At 36.6% G+C, this 20,806-nt stretch overlaps 1 protein-coding gene across 7 annotated transcripts in view; it reads right to left on the bottom strand.

Annotated features, from left to right (window-relative positions):
- The window catches only part of ERCC6L2 (ERCC excision repair 6 like 2), a 167,254-nt gene that overhangs the window by 51,360 nt on the left and 95,088 nt on the right, over positions 1-20,806 (bottom strand). For 6 of the 7 annotated variants that reach the window (XR_008509835.2, XM_054520289.2, XM_024252413.3 and 3 more), the window contains 3 exons: positions 17,496-17,576; positions 15,065-16,220; positions 9,939-10,093 (listed from right to left, as the gene is read on the bottom strand). Coding sequence is in view for 6 of the 7 variants with exons in the window: in XM_054520289.2 (XP_054376264.2) it covers positions 9,939-10,093; positions 15,065-16,220; positions 17,496-17,576 (1,392 nt within the window). In the remaining variant the exon portion in view is untranslated. Of the gene's footprint in view, positions 1-4,455; positions 5,262-9,938; positions 10,094-15,064; positions 16,221-17,495; positions 17,577-20,806 lie in introns of those variants that run through there. The other variant, XM_054520290.2, reaches the window with a different exon arrangement.

The following is a 20,806-nucleotide window of genomic DNA, read 5'->3' as shown; positions in this document are numbered from 1 at the left end:
TTATAGAATCTCTTTGAGAAGGAAAATGTCTCCAGGGTACGTCAGAGACCTTTGCGGCAGCCCCTCCCATCACAGGCCCTGAGGCCCAGGAAGAAAAAATTGTTTCATAGAAAAATGGTAGAGGCTTGGTCTCCTGTGTCCTAGCCACTCTAGCCATGGCTAGAAGAGTCCAAGGTACAGCTTGGGCCACGGCTTCAGAGGGTGCAAGCCCCAAGCCTTGGCAGCTTCCATATGGTGTTGAGCCTACGGGTGCACAGAAGTCAAGAATAGAGGTTTGGGAACCTCCACCTAGATTTTAGAGGATGGATGGAAACCCTTGGATGTCCAGGCAGACATTTGCTGCAGGGGTGGGGCCCTCATGGAGAACCTCTGCTAGGGCACTGCAGAAGGGAAATGTGGGGTTGGAGTCCCCACACAGAGTTCCCAATAGGGCACTGCCTAGTGGAGGTGTGAGAAGACGGCCACCATCCTCCAGGCCCCATAATGGTAGATCCACTGACAGCATGCATTGTGCACCTGGAAAAGCCACAGCCACTCAATGCTAGCCCATGGAAGCAGTCATGAGACAGGCTGTACCCTGCAAAGCCACAGGGGCAGAGCTGCTCAAGACGATGGGAACCCACCTCTTGTATCAGTGTGACCTGGATGTTGAGACCAAGTCCAAGGAGATCATTTTGGAGCTTTAAGATTTGACTGCCCCACTGGATTCTGGACTTGCATGGAGCCTTTAGCACCTTCATTTTGGCCAATTTTCTCCCATTTGGAATGGGTGTATTTATCCAATTCCTGTACGTCCACTGTATCTAGAAAGTAACTAACTTGCTTTTGATTTTACAGGCTCATAGGCAGAAAGGACTTGCCTTGTCTCAAATGAGACTTTGGACTGTGGACATCTGAATTAATGCTGAAATGAGTTAAGACTTTGGAGGACTGTTGGGAAGGCATGATTGGTTTTGAAATGTGAGGACATGAGATTTGGGAGGGGCCAGGGGCACAATGATATGGTTTGGCTCTGTGTCTCCACCCAAATCTCATCTTGAATTGTAGCTCCCATAATTCTCCCGCGTTGTGGGAAGGACCCGGTGGGAGATAATTGAATCACAGGGGCAGTTTCTCTCATACTGTTCTCGTGGTAGTGAATAAGTCTCATGAGATGTGATGGTTTAATAAGGGGTTGCTCCTTTCTCTTGGCTCTCATTTTTCTTTTTGTCTGCTGCCATGTAAGGTATGACTTTCACCTTCCGCCATGATTGAGGCCTCCTCAGCCATGTGGAACTGTGAGTCCATTAAACCTTTTTCTTTATAAATTACCCAGTCGTCTCTGGTATGTCTTTAACAGTAATGTGAAAATGGACTAATACACCCGACAAAAGGAGACAGATAAGACTGGGCATGGTGGCTCATGCCTGTAATCTCAGCACTTTGGGAGGCCAAGGTGGGTGGATCACCTGAGGTCGGGAGTTTGAGACCAGCCTCAGCAACATGGCAAAACCCCGTCTCTACTAAAAATACAAAAATTAGCCAGCTGTGGTGATGTGTGCTTGTAGTCCCAGCTACTCAGGAGGCTGAGGCAGGAGAATCACTTGAACTCGGGAGGCAGAGGTTGCAGTGAGCAGAGACTATATCACTGCACACTGGCCTGGGTGACAGCAAGACTCTGTCTCAAAAAAAAAAAAGGAGACAGATATATGAAGACAATCATACCTCCCTGTCCTCAGAATACATCTGTGTGAGGAAGTGAGTTCTTGAGTTGCAGTAGTCATCTGGCAACATGAAACAAAAGACCTAGGGACTAAAAGTTGCAGTAGTCATCTGGCAACATGAAACAAAAGACCTAGGGACTAAAAGTTAATTTACTAAAGATAGTGGGGCAGAAAAGGAAAGAGCCTGAATCCCTATGGTGTCATGGGGCTGTCACACCTGAAAATGCCTCCTTCCAGACCTGCTGTTATTTGAATTAGTTTAGTGACTTACTATATAGCCCAATTTTTGATGGTTATTCTATTGCCTGCACTCAAAAGCATCTTGTACATATGCATATAGTATTGTATAATACAATGAGATAATGGCTATAGCAGATAAACACACACAAGTAAAGAGAAAGATGAGGAAAAATTTACACTGCTTTGGAGAAGAGTTGGGGGAGAGCTGTCACAGATGGTACAAGGGGTAGGAGTTCAATCAGCAGACACAGATGACAAGGAATTTTAAACAAGGAACCATAGAAGCAAAGGCTTGGAAGGCCTAAGCATGTTTGGAGAATAGTTCACAAACTGAAGGCTGTCTAAGAAGAGCCTGTTTGTTCATCTTTGTATCCCTGGTGTTTAGTACATAACAGAATATAAACAGAATCTGCTCTCACAGCTTTTTACTATGTTGTTGGTACATACTCTGTGGTCGGTATGTACCAAGATTATTGGTACATAATTCATGTTAATAATCTTGATTACGTGAGTGTCTTGGAATGAGATTAGAAAAGCATGCTAGGGCCAAATTGAGACAGGGCTCGTATGCTACCGAAAGGACACAGTAAAACACTTGACAGAGCTTTGGAAGATACAAAGTGACTCTGGAAGCCACACAATGACTCTCTAGATTTATTATTGCTATACGAGGATGCATGGGTTGCAGGAATATCTTGCTGACACCATTCTTCATGTTCTCTCTTCTTGAGTGGATTTCCTATACAAGCATTATGGCCAACAGATGACAAATAATGACGATGAAGAACACCAGCATTTATGCTGCTCAAAGGTGACTCGTAACTTTACATTAGCTGCCAGCCAGTATACTCACTTTAACATTAACTTGTGGTGCAAAGAGTTGGGGAGACTTAACTTGTGAAAATGGTTGTAGGGACTGGCCTCATGCAGTACTTCCATGCGGGAATTATCACAAACATTTTCTAAACTCCCACTCTGTGCTGCCCATGGCTAAGTGGTAGTGTTTACAGGAGTATATGAGAGTGTCCCATGGTCCTGATTCTTAAGTAGCTTGTAACATACATGAGGAAAAAACGAATCCACATGAGGTAAGTAACAACAGTGACAGGTATACCACATCTACAGTGATGACTGGCATAGAGAATGGGCACTAAAGGAACCTGAAACTGAGTGATCCCTGAAGACTGAGGCTTTGTGGAAAAAACGGAACTTGAATTGGGTCTAATTGGAGTGGAACATCAGATAGGAGTTGATATGGCTGGAGGTGTAGGATAAGTTAATCCATCCAACACCATGATTGCCAGGCAAACCTGAAAACACTTCTCACTGAGAGAAAGAGATCATTCCCCTGACTGATTAACTATGTTCGTAATCTGGTTAATCAATGAACAATGAACAATGTCATCTCCAGATAATTTCCAGAGAAACTATGAAAGTTGTTCATGGAATAAATCATCTTTAAAATTCTTAGAACATAAAGGTGGGGTTCACTGTACCCTGACAAAAACTGAAAACCTGACTTTATCCCAGAAGTATTTATTCATAAAGTATTAATTATATGTAAGATTATGTTAGGTTATCAAAGATGAATCAGAAGTATCTTACTATTTCAAAATTCAGAGTTTATTAGAAAAGAGAGATATGTATATAACCATAATAAAAAATTTGAAAGTCATACTTTAGAATAAGCACAGGACACAGAAAGTACTACTGGCTGATGCAGAAAGAGTGTAAGAGGAAGGCTTCTTATTTCCAGCTGAGGGAAGAACTAGGGCAGACTCTGTGGAAAAGAGGACGCATTTGAGGTAGATCTTGAATGGGAGAGAGATGTGGAGATTTGGGGGATCAGAAATATAAGGCTGAAGGTTATTCCAGGTAGAAAAAAAGCTTAAGGAGAAAAAACTAAAAACTACATAGCTATTGTAGTTTACACATGTATGTATTACATATATATACATATAATATATATTTATACATATATAACATGTATATAATATACATTACATAACATATATAACATGTATATTATATATACATTATCTATCCATATACATGTTAGAGATGTACATATTTGTATGTGTTATATATAACATATATACATTATATATGTTATATGTATTATATATATGTTTTATATATACATATGTATATATATCTTAAAGGAAGGATACATTCAATCCATGTGAGGTTTTTGTGTAACTGCTAAAGTGAAGGTAATTCTTCACAGACAAGTTATCTTGAAAAATTAAAAGACTGGTTTGTCATATTGGAAAAGTAAAATTGAAATCGCCAGAACAAAGTAGACACCAAAGGAATTGAGAGAAAAGCACAAGAAAACACGAAAGGGTCAAAGACCACAGGGATGTAAGCCTCCTGCCATTGTTGAGCCCTGGGGCCTGTAGGTAGTTACTTATCCTTTTATTTTTAAAATTTAGGAAAATGAGATGTTTGGGTTAAACAGTCTTCAAGAATCCTTCAAATTCTAAAATACTGTAATTCCTTTAACTCGTAATTTTGCTTTATTCACCTATAAAAATTCAGAATTCCTAAGACAGAGGTAGGATTTTCAGATGACAAGGCAATATGTGTTTCCACTAGGTGGCCATGTCCAATTGATGGTTTTCAGAGAGGGATAAAATAGAATTTGAAAAGGGCTGTTAAGTGGGTAACATTCTTTAATTCACTAGGTAGAGTCAGTCAGAGTTGAATGAGGCCTCTATTCCTAAATTTTTATAACATTACCTTGCATTATTTGAAGAAATACTATTTTTTAACTATTTAGATCTTGTGACTATTCTCAACAGAGAAACTGTTCAAAGAAGACTTATAGCTATTTTCTATACAATTGGAACAGTGACCAGCTACGAGAAGAGTTGGAATCAAACTACTTCCTAACAAGCAAAGATCATTTCTGTCACTCCCAGTCCATTTTTAAATTAGCTTATAATTCCTTTCAAAAACATTTTTCTCTATAGCATTTTTCATTAGAAATCAGCCACAGTTCAAGGCAGGTACTTCACATAAAATTAAAGGACTGGACTAGATTTTTTTTAAGGTAGTCTAAAATATTCTATTATGAGTACTATTAGCAACAAAAATAATAGCAGGCTATTGCAGAGACTTATTTACGCATAACCCCTATTGGTAAGCAATAATCATAATTACAATAATAAAAATGTACTTTTTTTAGTAATTTCAATGCCTTTCTTGCAAGGTGTTGAATATGTTTTGCACACATTAGCTCATCAGTTACATTAGTCCATGAATCCTGGTATCATCACTGTGCGGAAAGATGCCACAGCTTCTCGTAGCCTCCAGCTAGCAGGGGTATAGGTCTCTATGTTTATAGTTTAAAAACTGGATTCTCCTTCCTCTAAGTAGCAGGTATTTTCTACTCAAATGACATATTATCTTCTGAATCAGAATGCTATCTACAATCAATCCTAGTTCTAGGCGTAGAAACACAAAAGCCTTTTTCGTGTCAATACCAGTCACATAATTTCATATATACATACACATATTTTAAAATCTTGATTCCTACTAAAATTATTTTAAAGGATAACTTTCTGATACAAATGCCATAAAATTAATGTCTAGCTACAAAAAGAAAAATGATAAGACGATGAAATATCCCACCCAGTAAGAGTTACATGCTGAAACCATAAACCTTGCTTACTGGACTACTTTGTAAACCAGCCATTTGTGAACAATTACTTTAAAGCATCATGCCATTCATTATCCTGAAAAACAGGATAATGGAATGCTCTATCTCCCCAAAGTCTGCTCACTGTAAACAGTCCATCCCTCCTTGCTGACTCCAAAAGCTGTATAAACATACTGCAATCAAACCCACCGTAGCTCACAGAAATCCTTTCTTTAAGTAATCTACAGAATGCCAATCTAATACAAATAGAAGAAAGAGAAGTTCTTACTAACACAATATTTTGTATTTACAGTATTCTGAACAGTGCTTAAACCTGCACTGGTTATATAAAAGACACTTCCCCACGCTACCTCCCACCCCAGGCTGACAGCATGCTTAGTTCTCCCATTTACACCACACTGCAATAACATAAAGAGGGGCTTACTATTAATCCAGGTTTTACTACAAAGCGACCCGTTATTTCTCTGTCAAACACTCGCAAGAGTGCCAAGTGTCTGTCATCCAATTCAAGGGATTAAGTCTTCTTTTATAGTCTGATACTTGTACCAATTTATAAAAATACAGATATAGTTTCTTAGAGTTGGTCACAGTCTATATTTTGGCTTGGATTCAGGCAGCAGAGGTTGACTATGACAGCTGGCAGGAAACTGAGGGGAGAATACATCCTCCCCCTTCAGTCACCACATCTCAGTTGCCATAGTGATTAATCCTTAATTGAAGGCTGTCTTTGTACATTTCTTTTCAGCAAATTTTATGTAAACTTAAGTTGAAAACGTGCAGTTGACTGAGAAAAGCACGTATCACATCACAAACAGGTACAGTTCAGCTCCATGACATACTTTCATATAGTAAAAGAACAGATGAACTCTAATAAAGGTATCAGTTCCTTCAAATGCTTAAAACATTTCTTTTTGGCCTGAGCTTAAACCTAAGTCAGACAGGTTTTCTCTTCTGTTATCAGACATCTCGTCTTGTTAAAATGAGCTGTTTTCAGAAATGGTTCTAAAATATCAAAATACAATTTTAGGCAAAATGTGTTCTTATTTTGCATATTACTCTACACAATTTGTACTATCAAATAACAATGGTATAATTCAAAATTTATGTTAGGAGAGACAGGACATCTATAAAATATGTTCTATAAAGTTAATTTATAAAATTATAAACTGTAAGAAACCAAAGGAAACACTGAAAACAGTACATTTTACTCCTTTTTAAGATACATGGTTGAATTTGAAGAGTAGATTCAGTTTTTCTCATTTTGGTTATCAATAATTACTGTACATCAAATAATTACTGTATATGAAAAACTCTGAAAGACCACAGGATCTTATCTAGGATTATGGTGTTTATTACTTCTCTTTTACAAGTTTTCAATTTAGTATATTCCTTTGCAATCTAGTTAAAGGTTCTAATTCAGACTCTATGGTATTCTTTAGAAACTGAAATACTGGTATACTGTGGCAACTGTTATTTGTGAACTGATTTCATAAAACAAACAGGATTTATTTTCTTACTGAGACAACACGTCTGCAACTGGCTACAGACACACATGCATGCACACAATCTTTCCAAACACAAGTAAAGTTCTTTAATAAAACTGTGATGACAGACATGAAGCACTCAGAGGAATTACCAGGAACCGAAAAGATTCTAGATTGAGTCCCAGATGAAAGATACTGTAATATCGGTGGGAGGTCTGAGGTTTTTTGGAGACTTCAGGATCAAGAAGTTTGCATGTATTTTCTAACACTATGACTGAGTCTCTTTTGTTCTTGCTTCATTTCCCTTTCCCTTTGTTTATTCTCTTTTTTTCTCATAACTTTTTAATTTTTTTCAAAACTGCAAATTCACTATTGCCACCCACTGCCACACCAGCTGCAAAATCTCTGAGTAACATAAATCTCTCTAGCCAAAGATGATGAGTGTGTTTCAATGATTTCCTCATTAAAGGTGCTGAAGTAATATTGACGCGATATGATGAAATCAGTGATTGGGAACACTTTTTTCTCAGAAATTCTGTGAGACAGCTTTGAAATGTTAGAATGAAATTTTGCTGTATCAATTACTGACTGAAGTCAGCCACTGAAACGAGTTTCTGCAGACTGTGTTTGGGCTGCTAGCAATGGTGCCATGGGAATGGACCTCCCATTTAGTGGCTTTAAAACTTCACCACAATGTAGTCATTCAACAGCTAATTTCTTTATCTTCTCTGAAAAGGGTTTATATTAAGTTGGTGTATGTGTGATGAGGGAGATAGATGGCCTCGAAGGGTATATTATAACCCCCAGGGAGTAGATATTCCAATTTGTTTCCTAGCAAGAGATGCCCCTCCCTCTGAAAATCACTGTGAAGAGTCAAGGTTTCTAATGAGATTGTGTTGTCCACCTCAAAAATATTTGGACTGAAAGAGCTCACAGGCCAACTGTGTTTCCAGCATTTTCGTTTTTATAACTTTGCTTAAGAAACAGGTTGCTTCTCAGGTCAATTGTTGCAGAAATTATATGCTTGTAAATTTCTTCTCTGATAAATATTTAGATAAGCTAATGACCAGTATATCCAGTTATTTCATTATTGCCAAATTATCTGACCTTTCACATTAAAATTTGTTTGTATGGAGAAGGACATGGTTTTAAAAAAGGGCAGTTTAAAAAAAAAACCTAATAAAAAATTAGCTACCTGTTCAAAAGATTCTGATATACTCTTTATCCTAACAAAGCAAGTTTCTGGAAAACCCAACATAATTCTGCCTGCCTTTTTCAGATGGCACATACAAGGCAGTCAAACTGTAGAAATGCTGTTTAAAGTGTTGGTTGAGAGATGGTACATTCCTGGATCAAATGAGAAGATGAGTATAAAAAGCATATTTGGGTCATGAAAGAATGCTTTCACGAGTTGTAGTTTGGCACTGGGCCTATGGATTACATTGAAAAATGCTAGAAAGGATAGCTTTTCAAAGTCTGTTATTAGATTTATTCTAGGGATATTATAAGACAACTGACTGTTCACTATATCGTTCTGTGGTCCCCAAAAAACCCCAAGTGACACATTTCCTTCAAAGTGAGTGCTAGGAAAAGCTTTGCTTCTCCTAGAACCAGTGTTATTTTTTTCTTTTTCCTTAAGGGCAAACATTTCACTCAGCCTTTCTCAGCAGGGTGTTATGGCATTTTGGGCAGAACAATTCTTTGCATATGGGAGTGCCTCCCCATTGGCTCCCTCAACCCAGTCCCCTGTCCAGGATAGCCATTTGGAATCCCTGGCTTCCAGACATTAATGCCAGCTAGGCATTCAGTCATTGTGACCACCCAAACTGCCCACACACATTTCCACATGCACTAGCTGAGATATCACTACATAGACAGCTTACCTCCTTTGTTTTTCTACCAGAAAAGTCAATAAAATTAGCCATTTTAATATAATATCTGGGTAGAACATATTATGTTCTATGCATTTGCATTCTAACTTTCTCCCTGTCTTAAACTTTCAGTTTAATTTATATTTTCTCTGGTTCTAAATTTCATTTTGTACTCTGGTTTTATTGTTAAGGTAATTTAATTCCTTTGTCAAACCAGTGAGGTATGAATAAATTAATTCCCTTGATAGTTCAGAGGAATTCTACCCTCACCTTCATTCTTAAAAGTATAATAGCACTAAGTTGAAATAAAATATTGGTATTATATACAGTATGCATTCTGAACTCTTGCCCATAAAGTGATAGTAAAATTACTCCTGAGGCACTTAGCTCTTAGAAAATAATAAAGAATAATAAGCCAAACACAAGAAAATATTTTTTAAAAACCTTTGATGAAAGCGACTACATATAAACAAAAATATCACAACAGCAATTTTAAGTGGGAAGAGCCCATAGGAAGTATTTATGACTTTTAACAGTATAAAAATCCTTTTGCTAAAAATATAAATTCTATATGAAATGAGTTTTCTGTGTGGGTCTTCATTTTAGGTGAAAAATTGTGGAGCAAACTAATCACACACTTTCCTTTTTCCATTATGAGCAGAAATGGTTTTGGTTCTGATTGAACTACATGATTCCCTCAGATTCCTTTTCATTTTGGGAGTACTGGCCAATTTTTATTGAGGGAAACTATTAAGCAACTCAACATGATTAGGTATTTGGGTACAAATTTGTTGTTTAATCTAAAACATCTTCAATGACTACAGTTCCCAAATGGTGTTCTGATTTTTACACTTATTTGTATGTCACTTACAGTTTTTGTTGCTACTTTTGAGGGAGTACTTAGGGAAGATTCTATTGAGTAACTTCTGTGAAAAATAAGGTAACTAAAGATGATACTACCCTATATTTTTCTTACCTTAGAACTGCAAACAGCTATGTTAGCAGGCAGCTGAGAAAACTGCTTCAACTCAAATACGTCATGTGCTGCCCATCGGCTCATGTGATTTTCAGCTTTGCTCGATCCAATCACATTCTGGTTTGAGTGAATATAAGCCACTTCCTGAACGCCATCTAGGAGGTAATTTATGTTTATTAATTGATATATCAAGTATAAAGCAATATGGTTCCATAAAAACACATTATTCTTATTTTTAATACTCAAGAGAAACATCAACATCACAATATTCTTTAGGAAAAATATTGAAAAGAGAGTTCAAATATGTTAGTCTAGGTTACCTTGGAAATGACTTTTCCTTCTCATCAATGTGAGATGAGAACTACTGATAGGTAACAATCTTTAAACCTGAAATGGAGGTTTTGGCCAAAAGAAAAGTCAGGGTTGAGGAGGGTCCTCTCTATGAATGTTTTGTTAATTTAAAAAAAAAAAAAAAAGTTCACTAATTTAAAGAATGAAACTAACCTTATCTGTTCCTTTAAACATGTACTTGATTACAGTGATGGAATGAGAGCATGGGGTTTATGACCAGGGAGTTTCGTTTGATTGGCTTTGCTCAGTTTTACTGTTTGGATTTTGTCTTTTTTGTACATATGCCCAGAGAATGTCAAGATGAGAGCTTTTTAGGAAATGAAAAAAATTAACTCATGGCTTTTATCTGAAAGAGGTTTAAAAAATGGCTACAATTTTTATTGCTTTGCTTCTAGGCACCTATAATTCACTTTTGAATTGTGATCATAAAAGAGAAAGCTAGAAGCGAGGCCTGTAAAAGCTCCCTCCAACAGCTCTGGCAATGAACCTCAGGTATAACCTTCAACACTTGTGCTGTTTTAGTCCCGAACCTCTTCAATCAGAAATTGCCAATCATGCAAACACAAGACGTCGTTAAATAATATGATGAGACAGTAACTAGCATAACACTCTCCTTAATTTCAGAATACCAGGTACTATATATGACACATAGTTTCAAAACCTTCACGGCAGAAAATTTACTCAGATGTTTCTTAATTTTGATGACACGTTATCCATTATTCAAAACAGCATTAGTTCCAAACTAACTACTGACACCTTTTGCACAGTAAAAACAAACAAAAAACTGAGCTGATTATTCAAAAAAGTTTATGCAATAATTCCTCAAACCTAAAATCTAACTGTAGCCCACCAACCAAAGGATAATTCAGTACTTATTTACAATGACACCAAGATATAAATCATAATTAACTCTTAAATGAGAATGGTAATAGCCACAAAGAAAGCCTCATTTGTACATAATCAAACACAACAATTAAGATTTCTATAGCAAAATGTCCTTGCTTATATCTCAGCTTCCTTCATATAATTTTTGGGGAATAAGTCAGACACTTGTGAAGTCAATGCTAACTCTTAAAATCACCATACAGATTCTGGGCAGAGGGTGGTAACAGCAGAAGCAGGAGAATCTTTGAACCTGTACACAAAAACAGACAACAACTAGACAGCAAAACCAAAAGTCCGTGGACATTTACAACAAAATTAGATAACAAGATACCCTCATGACACCTAAAGTACAAGCAGGTGGGGAAAATCTCCACTAGCTATGAACTCTGCATGGTTTCAGTATCTGTGTGAAAGAAGGAAACAACAAGGTGCCTGACAGACCTAAGAACAGGAGACCCCAGAACTGCCAACAGGTATTCACCGGAAAGCACAAGGGGCCAGCTGGAGAACAGCAGCTGAATCCAGGAAGGTTTCCTGCTCTTCAATGCTGAGAGGGTGCAGGGGGGACACAGTAAGAAGGCCTGGAGGGGCTGGAGCAGGCCAACCACTAGAATTCCCCAAACTGACCCACCAGGGCTCCCACCCAGGTCAGGGCCCAATAAAGAGGAAAAACTGCTGGGAGAGAATCAAAATAAGTAGGATAGGAAGAACAAGGATGAGGGCAACAAAAGACCTAGAGCAAAGCAAGGGAGAGAGAGCGAGAGGAAAGCCCAACACAGTGCAGCACTCTACATGGAAATAACATATGGATCTCTGTGAAGTGAGAAAAGATTTCCTAAGCTCTGCTTCATTTGTAAAATTCAGGGGAAATAATTTCATATAAAAATGACCAAGGGAAAAGCAGCAGGGTCAAATCTCAAAAAAATTATTGTGAGAAAAAAGAGAACACGCAGAGTAATATCCCTTCAATGAAAATGTGCTAGAAAGATGTGCTCACAAAACAGAAAAAGACATGAATCAACAACGTAAATCAGAATTAGAGGAACTCAGAAATGAGTGATAAGAACTTAGGAAAGACTTAGAAATTTTTTTTTTTAATTTCAAAAATGAAGACTAAACTAGAAGGAACATAAGTGGGAATAAACACAACAGATAAGCCTTAAGAGAACCAAAACAACATTTTAAAAAAGCAAAACGAAATGAACAGATAAAGATTTGAGAGAATGTGACAAAAACTGAAGATAGGCAAAGAAGACTGAACATCTGAAAAGAAGTCCCTGAAGAAGAAAGCCAAACCAAAGGAATAGAACAAGTAACTAAAAACACTAGTACAAGCGAGTCTTTCCCAAAATAAAATTCGAGTGAAAACAACCCTGTGTATATCAGAATATGGACCCAGGATAACCAACATGAAGACACAAGCTAGTAAAATTATTGGACAACAATGAAAAGAAAAAAATCCCCTGGGCATCCAGGGAGAGGAAAAAAAAAAGAACATATAATGCCACACTTTATGCCAGAAGAAAACAAAGCTACATATTTAAGACGCTCAAGAAGACAATGTGAGCCAAGTATTTTACATCCAGCAAAACTGACTTTTAGGTATAAGGGCACAAAACTGTTATTGCAAGAATCTCAGGGAATATTATTCTCATGAACACTTCTTGAGCAATCTACTAGACAGTAAGATTCAGACAACCAGAACGATGAGAGGAACACTGACATTAAGGACTGATGGGGAGCATGAAATGTGTAGTTACCTGTGGACCAACAGTAAGTGAAGTCTAAGAGGGGAGCAGTATATAATGCAATGCCTGTATCTTTGACAATGAAGACATAGTATATCCGTTTTAAAAATGGAAGAAAAGGGAGAGCAGAGGCAAAAACAGATAAACCCTAAATGTTGCCAGCAATCAAATGGTGGTAGTACTGCTATTTTATTCTTTGTGTAATATGGGATAAAGCAAATTAGCAACCATGGGGCATTAGAAGTAAATTATTCCCTATATGCTTGAGAACCAGAATTATCAATATTGTAGAAATGGTATTCACATATAATAAAGAGGCTAAATAAGAGCTCTATACTCTCAAATTAAGTATCAATACAAATATGGAAGTCTAACCTCAAGGTATTTTATCATCACATATATGTGTACATACATATATAAAAATATATATCACAAATATATGTATACATACACATATATGTGTATAAATATAAATACACACACACACACACACACACACACACACACACACAATCTGGCCACTGAAAGGGCCCAAAAATAACCAAGTCAACAGCAGCAATGATCATTACTAGCACCAGACTGTGGTCTTGAAACACACTTTCTCTCTAAAAGAAACCAAGACTTCTTGGAATAATGACTGATTGTAGGTCTGGGACAGAACATGTATGAGATGTTCCTGGAACATCTTATAAGACTAGACTACAAGGAAGCTTCCAAAACGACTAGCAGCATGCCAAAAGGCTTCAGGAACCAAAATATTCATGTCAGAGATGCCCCTCTATTCACAGATAGGACAATGGAGCCTTAATAATATTATTAATTGCAATAAATTGAGACCCACTAAATGTGTTTGAATCAATTACTAAGAAAAGAATGAGTCATCCTTATGGCATATAGACACATTTAGTTTTTATTATACTAAAAACTGGTAAATAAAGCAATTAGTATTTTTCCTGTCTCTCCCATATGAACTGTGCCACTGGGTAAGAAATAATGAAGGGAAGTAGTGAAGTACCTCTTTACAAAAGAATTCTAAATAAATGAAACTGAAATTCAGAGAAATAGAAAATATTTTGCTAATCTGAATGAATAAATAAGTATAGGTATTAAGTATCAATGGCTGCTAGGATCATGAAGAGAGAGAATAAACATTTTGTGCCTACTATAGTCTTGTTAAACACTAACTTTTATCTTGCCAAAGGAACTGAACCTGAGTCTGATCCAGTCTCAGGAACCAACTGCTCTTTTGCAGGTAATACAGAAGACAGAAGAACATGTTTAACTGCATGGAGAGGATACAATTAGCAAAATGCAAACTGAGGGAAACTCTGTAAGAGATGGTCCAGGTACTTCCATAGTTACCCTGTAAGGCAATGAAAGGGATGAGGATTCCTGTAGATTAAAAAAGACTATATAATATTTTTACAAAATGGATGAGACTGAACCATAATATCCAGTGATATGGTTTGGCTGTGTCCCCACTCAAATCTCATCTTGAATTGTAGCTCCCACAATCCCCATGTGTCATGGGAGGGACCTGGTGGGAGGTAACTGAATCATGGGGGCAAGTCTTTCCCATGCTGTTCTCGTGATAGTGAATAAGTCTCATGAGATCTGATGGTGTTATAAAGAGGAGTTCCCCTCTACAAGCTCTCTCTCTTTTCCTGCCACCATCCATGTAAGACATGACTTGCTCCTCATTGCCTTCCGCCATGATTGTGAGGCCTCCCTAGCCACGTGGAACTGTGAATCCATTAAACCCCTTTTTCTTCAGTCTCAAGTATGTCTTTATCAGCAGCGTGAAAACAGATTAATTCACCTAGGGATGCACATTTGGTGATAAAACCATATAAAGGTAAATAAGTAATTACTATAGAAGCTAGAATAATTGGTATTTATGGGGGCAGAGGAGCTGTGATTTAGATGGGCACACGCAGGGGGTCCCGGGGTAGATGGCAACATTCTCTATCTTGACCTATATGTGGTCTCCCATTTATCCTGCTACCCAACCCTTCCTTATTTGTGCCTCAATGCAGCATCTTGATTGTAGGGCTGTTTTACAAGTTAATTCAAAGCGTCTCACAGAACTATTCGATAAAACAAATATACTTTTTAAAGTTTTGAGAATGTGTCTTTAGTTACCTAAAAATTTATCCATTGATTCATACGACTGCTCTTGATTGACAACTTTCTCATTTGAACATTTCATTGGTTTTCTTGGAATAAAAGTGCTATTTTTCTTATTATGGCTAGGCAATTTTGAAGAAAAACTGGTTCTGTCTCTTATAGTTCTTGATCTGTGGCTCTGTTTAGAGAAACTGAAGTGGCTGACGGATAAACTCTCATCTGAGGATGAATAATCATCAATAAACTGAGAGTTATGATCCTCATTTGCTGCATACACTTGGTTTGTTTTGTTCATTGTTTTGGGAGAATTGTGAAGTTCTTTTTTGGTTTCTTTTATTCTCTTAAACCTCAATGAACTAGCTCTCTTTCTTACTCTTGACTTGAAAGAAATTTCAATGTCATCAGATTCATCACTGATATCACTGGTGCCTTTTCTTTTCACAATAGATTTCAGGGTTGTGTTCTCAGGACTTAACTTTTTTGAAATTATTCCATTTCTTTTGTCATCAGTGTTTCGATCATTATCATTATTTCTTGTTTTTACAGAGTGTTCTGTTTCAGAATCCTCAGATCCCTCCAAGGGTGGCTTAAACCTTATACTATTGTCGGGGAATCTCTCAGTTGTGTATTGTGCAGGACAGATGACATCACCATCTTCTGATTCTGTGACATTCTGTAAAATGCAATGTTTATCTGTATTTTTAATTTTTTTCTCATCAGACTTGGAAGAAATATTCTGTTCTAAAATCTTCTCACTTTTATAAAAAACATGCTTTTCTTTTGGATTTAGGATGTTATCTAATTTCTGATGTTTTGAAGTACCAAGAGAGTCCTGATTTTTCTCACAACCAGCATCTTTGGCTTCTGTTGAAAGGCATGTGGGCTGCTCATCAGAACTTTCATCATCAGAGGCAGTATTTCCATCACTATCCTCAACTGCTTTACATTTTGTTTCAAGCAATTTCGAGAAACCACACTGGAGTAAGGTAAGCTGTCCTGGAGAGCTGGAAGCTTTACTTGAATCGGGTGCTTTGTTTTTGGCAGTCTTTACTCCTGTGGCTCCCACTGGCTCTTCATCACTGAAGTCGCTGCAGAGATCACATGCTTCCTTTGCCAGTGGCTCTGCAGCTTGTTCTGGACCTCTGCATTCCTGACAGTCAGGCTCTCTAGGCTATAGAAGAAACAATGACAAAAACATCAGAAAACCTCAAGATATAATATGGAATCAACTGAAAAGTACTCAACTTTGGGCAGGTAATTTAGGTACAAATATATCACTTAATATTTTCTAAAAGTACAACATTTAATAAACAAATGTAAAGGGTTTAATATCATAGTCTAGTAGTCTTTTCTCTTTCCACGTTGAATATTGTTCCAAAATAAAAAAGTTTAAACTAGAGTACCATATAATCAAAGTATTTTGAAGAAAAACACAAAGTGGGGTGTTTGGCTTCTAAGATGCAAGGACACATAATTCTGGCCTCGAAAGTGAAAAGCATACAACTTACTGCTTAAGAATTACTGGAGTTTACTGTCATCTAGCAGATACTTCCAATCATGCTTTAAGAATAAGACAGATTACAGGAGTTAACAAGGTAAAGAATTCACGACTAGAAAACTGTTCTAATTGATTAAAAAGGCCAATAGGATCTTGATCACCAGAAATAAAGAATTTTGAAGTAAAATTTGCTACAAATTTAAATTCAATATGTAACTTTTTCACATTAATCAGAGTTAAATATATCCTAGTTTTCTAAAACTGAGGCTCTACTAGTAAAATATTGCAGAAAGTATCATCTGATAATACTTTTGCCAATATTTGAGATTCATATATTTCTCTAAATTTATAAAAATTTCATCCCCAATTTAAAGTCATTGGACTGGTATAAATTGATAGTTAAGACTCTAAAAACAGACAAGAAAAAACCAGCAACAATAACAAAAAAACCTTCCACACATGTTTTTTACCTTTAAGATGGCCTTATGATGAAATAAAGATTTGGTGGTACATGAGATAACAAGCTACTAAAAAGATCACAAAATTAAGGAATCAAATATCTGCTTTCAGTTAGAGAATAATTTTGATATTTGGGTTCAATAATTTTAAATACACATTGATGGTGATTTTTCCATTTAACTTACCATTTAGTCATAAATTATTTATTTGGGATGGGTTAGTTTTCTAGGTGGTACTGGATTTACAGTTTGGTGTAGTTAAAATTCAGTTTAGCTGTAAATGCCTGAACTGCTCCTGAATTTGTTCTTATAATATGAATGTTAAATCAGCCTTAATTATTAATTTTATCCATAGTCCTCTGGCTTTGTGTCCTTGACTCTTAATTTTTTTTTTTACAGGTCATAAAATTAAGGAAAAAGGAAAAGAAACAAAATTGTCACAGTACATGTTTTCTAGGTGTTGTAGGCTACAGGTTCAAATATTACATACCATTTCTACTTTGTGTGCTGGAGGTCCCTCTTTCAACCATGTTGTGGCTGTCATGACCCCTGCTTCCACTTGGCCTTCTCTCTATGTCAGTAAGAAAGAATGCAAATAGGTATGCAACACAGGGGGTAGCAACAATCAGAAAAACAACAGCAATGCATGCTATTCTTGGAGTTAAGAAAGAAAAATTGCATGCAGCTTGCTTTAGCATTGTTAATGTTATTTTTCAAATTGCTAATTAAGAAACCCATATATAAACGTTTATATAACATTTAAAAAATACTCTTAATTCTTGTGTTAAAGTTTACTTTTACAGACACAGAAAACTAATACTTTCCAGCCAACTTCATTAAAAGTACTAGTGGGGAGAGGGGGAGTGAAGAAATGTGAAATATTTACCCAGTATGATATCCATAACAACCATTCCCATACAATAATTATGGTAACGATATATTAACATTTCAAACACCACAATGTTGAATATTGGGAACTTGATATTCTAGCCTATATTGTTACTATATTTATTGTTCATATTCATTTAAAAATACCCCTTAGGTGTAGGAGACATCAAAATGAAAAGGTCCACCCCAATATGAAACTAAAACAATATTCTAGTTATATAACAGGTTTGCTATCTTTTGGGAAAGTATTTGGACTTTAAAGCTTCTGGTGTATCATTTAGCAGAAGTTCTAATGGCCTAGATTCTAGAATATTAAATTCTCCTCAAAAGGAAATCAATTCTCTTTTTAAGGCTATATTTGTTGATAGAGCAAGGAGAAATAATACTACCATCACTAGAGTTACAAATGCCCAACTTAGGAATACACAGACATACTAATGGCGTGGTTCCAGCCACCTGGTATCCCGGGCAATGAGTGAGAATCTCCCCTATGGAATTCTAGGGAATGATAGTTTCTGAATTGCTGCAAGTCCTTTATTCTCCATGCCTGGAGGCTATTACAGCAATGGGATGGGAAGCCTCATTCCCAGGCTACCATTTATCTCTGTAACAGAAGCTAAATGGCTACAACAGGTGAAAGTGGCAGTACTAGAAATCTTAAAGCTGTTGAAACTCCTTTATTATAGAAAAACGGCCACTCCAGTCTTAAGTTGTTCAGGCCAAACACCTTGGAGCCATCCTTAACTCTTTTTCTCATACCCTGTATCTGACCCATCAGCAAATCCTGTCAATGCCACCTGGATAATATATACAGCATCCAGCCACTTCTCATGCCACCCATCACAATCACCCTGGCTCAAGCCAACATCATCTCTCAGCTGGATTACTGCAGTATGCTCCTAACTGGCTTCTTGCTTCTGTCCTTGTACTTCTATAGTTTAGTTTTCAATAGTAAGTCAAGCTAATATAAATCAGACTATGTCATCTTTCTGTGCAGAACCCTCTAATTGCTTTTTGTCTCATTCAGGTAAAAGTCAAAGTTCCTGCATGGTCTGGCTCTCTGTCATCTCTCTGGCTCCATCTCTTGCTCTCTTGCTGAACCCACTCTAACCACGCTGGCCTCCCTGACATTGGAGATCACATGGGGCATGTTCCTCCCTCAGGACCTCTGCATTTGTTTCTCCTGTCTAAAATACATCTTCCTCTCTCACCTCTTTGAATACTCAAATGCAGCCTTCAGAGTGAGGGCTTCCTTGGCTACCCCATCTAAAACTGCAATGCCTCTTCCTTGACAATTTCTATTTCCCTTCCCTGTTCTATTTTTTATCCTTAGAACCTATCATAATACATTCTATATTTCACTTATTTATTCTGTTAATCATTTGTCTCCCCATATAGAATGCAGACTTCTGGCAGACAGGATCATTTTGTCTATTTTGTTCTTTTACGTATGCAAAGCTCTATGAACAGTACCTGACATTTAGCAGATGCTCAACAAATACTTGTAAAAGGAACTCTCAATATCTATCTTTGAAGAGAAACCATAATATAGATAATGGAAAGTCAATGCAAAACAGAATGAAATTGCCCAGAAATCATAAGATTATAAGTGTAAATATTCAAATTTTTACATCTTAAAACATTTTAAAAGAGATTTTACACAACCTTAAAAATTAAAAATGTCTCACATTAAGTGAAATACTCCTTTTACTTTATGATAGGTACTCCCATTATATGGGGCTAATAATATTTAGAAGCACCTTTTGGCCCAAAGCAGCATGAATCTAACCAACTCTGAATAAGTTTACATTCTAATTGATGACAAATGAGTAATTTTAATTCAAAATTTAACTTAATAATCAAGTGCCAATGATATGCCTAGCAAGAAAAATGTAGGACATGGATGGCCTTGTCACCCCTTATTAATATCAATTAGAAAATAGGTTAATATTCTTAGTGTTCTGGTATATTAAAGAACTTAGAGATATTTTTAAAAAAGAAAATGTAAGACATGGATGGTCCTGTCATTAATAAACACTTCTGAAGGTGAAACAAGATATTCTTAGAATGACCAGTGAACAAGAGAACTTTTTTTTTTTTTTTTTTTTGAGACGGACTCTTGCTTTGTTCCCCAGGCTGGAGTGCAGTGGCATGATAAACGAGAACTTCTTCTGCTTAATAACCTGTCATCCTGATATGTCTTATATAACACTTGTTTAACAAAGAAATAGGTGGTTATTCTGATAAAAACAGATAACTATGTCATATATGACAGAAAACACGATAAATAATGTAATGCTAATATTTTTATAGACAATGACTTTAACATCAATATAGGCATGTCAAGTAGTAATCTGAGATGGAGGTAGCAGCTGGGTTTGGGAGCTGGAGGGCAAACAAAGTTATTGATATGAAAAGGGAAACTGGAAAGAACAAATTCATGAAAGAAACAGCGTATTTAAAAAGCAAGGGGAAAAAAATCCAAAAAGTAGGACTCCAAATGGGCCACTGAATTCAGAATCAAATATAGTTACTATAAAATAGAAACTCAGCAGTATACATCAGAAATTGTATAACAGTAACAATATTTATAGGATTCAAATAATATATACCTTCCTCTCCCCCAGCCATCCATGGTCTACTGCTTAACTTGTTCAGCATACAATTCCTGACATTACGTGGTTATTATGTTAACGTTCTCTTCCACCTCCGGTCAAGATGGTTTAAGTTCCTCAAAGACAGGAACCAATTGCTCCTTGAACTGTCTTTATGGTACTTACTGAATAAATGAAGTACATTAAGATTTTACTACAAAGTCCTGGAAGTCAAGAGAAATATCCTGAAGTTCTCTAAGACTCAGTTTCCTCATCTATACCATGAGGAGGTTGAAAAAGATGATACTCCAGGATTTTA

This window comes from Pongo abelii, chromosome 13 (genome assembly GCF_028885655.2).
Source record: "Pongo abelii isolate AG06213 chromosome 13, NHGRI_mPonAbe1-v2.0_pri, whole genome shotgun sequence".
Lineage (NCBI taxonomy): Eukaryota > Metazoa > Chordata > Mammalia > Primates > Hominidae > Pongo > Pongo abelii.
The sequence above is the reverse complement of the archived record's forward strand: the minus strand, read 5'-3'. Positions and strand labels throughout refer to the sequence as shown.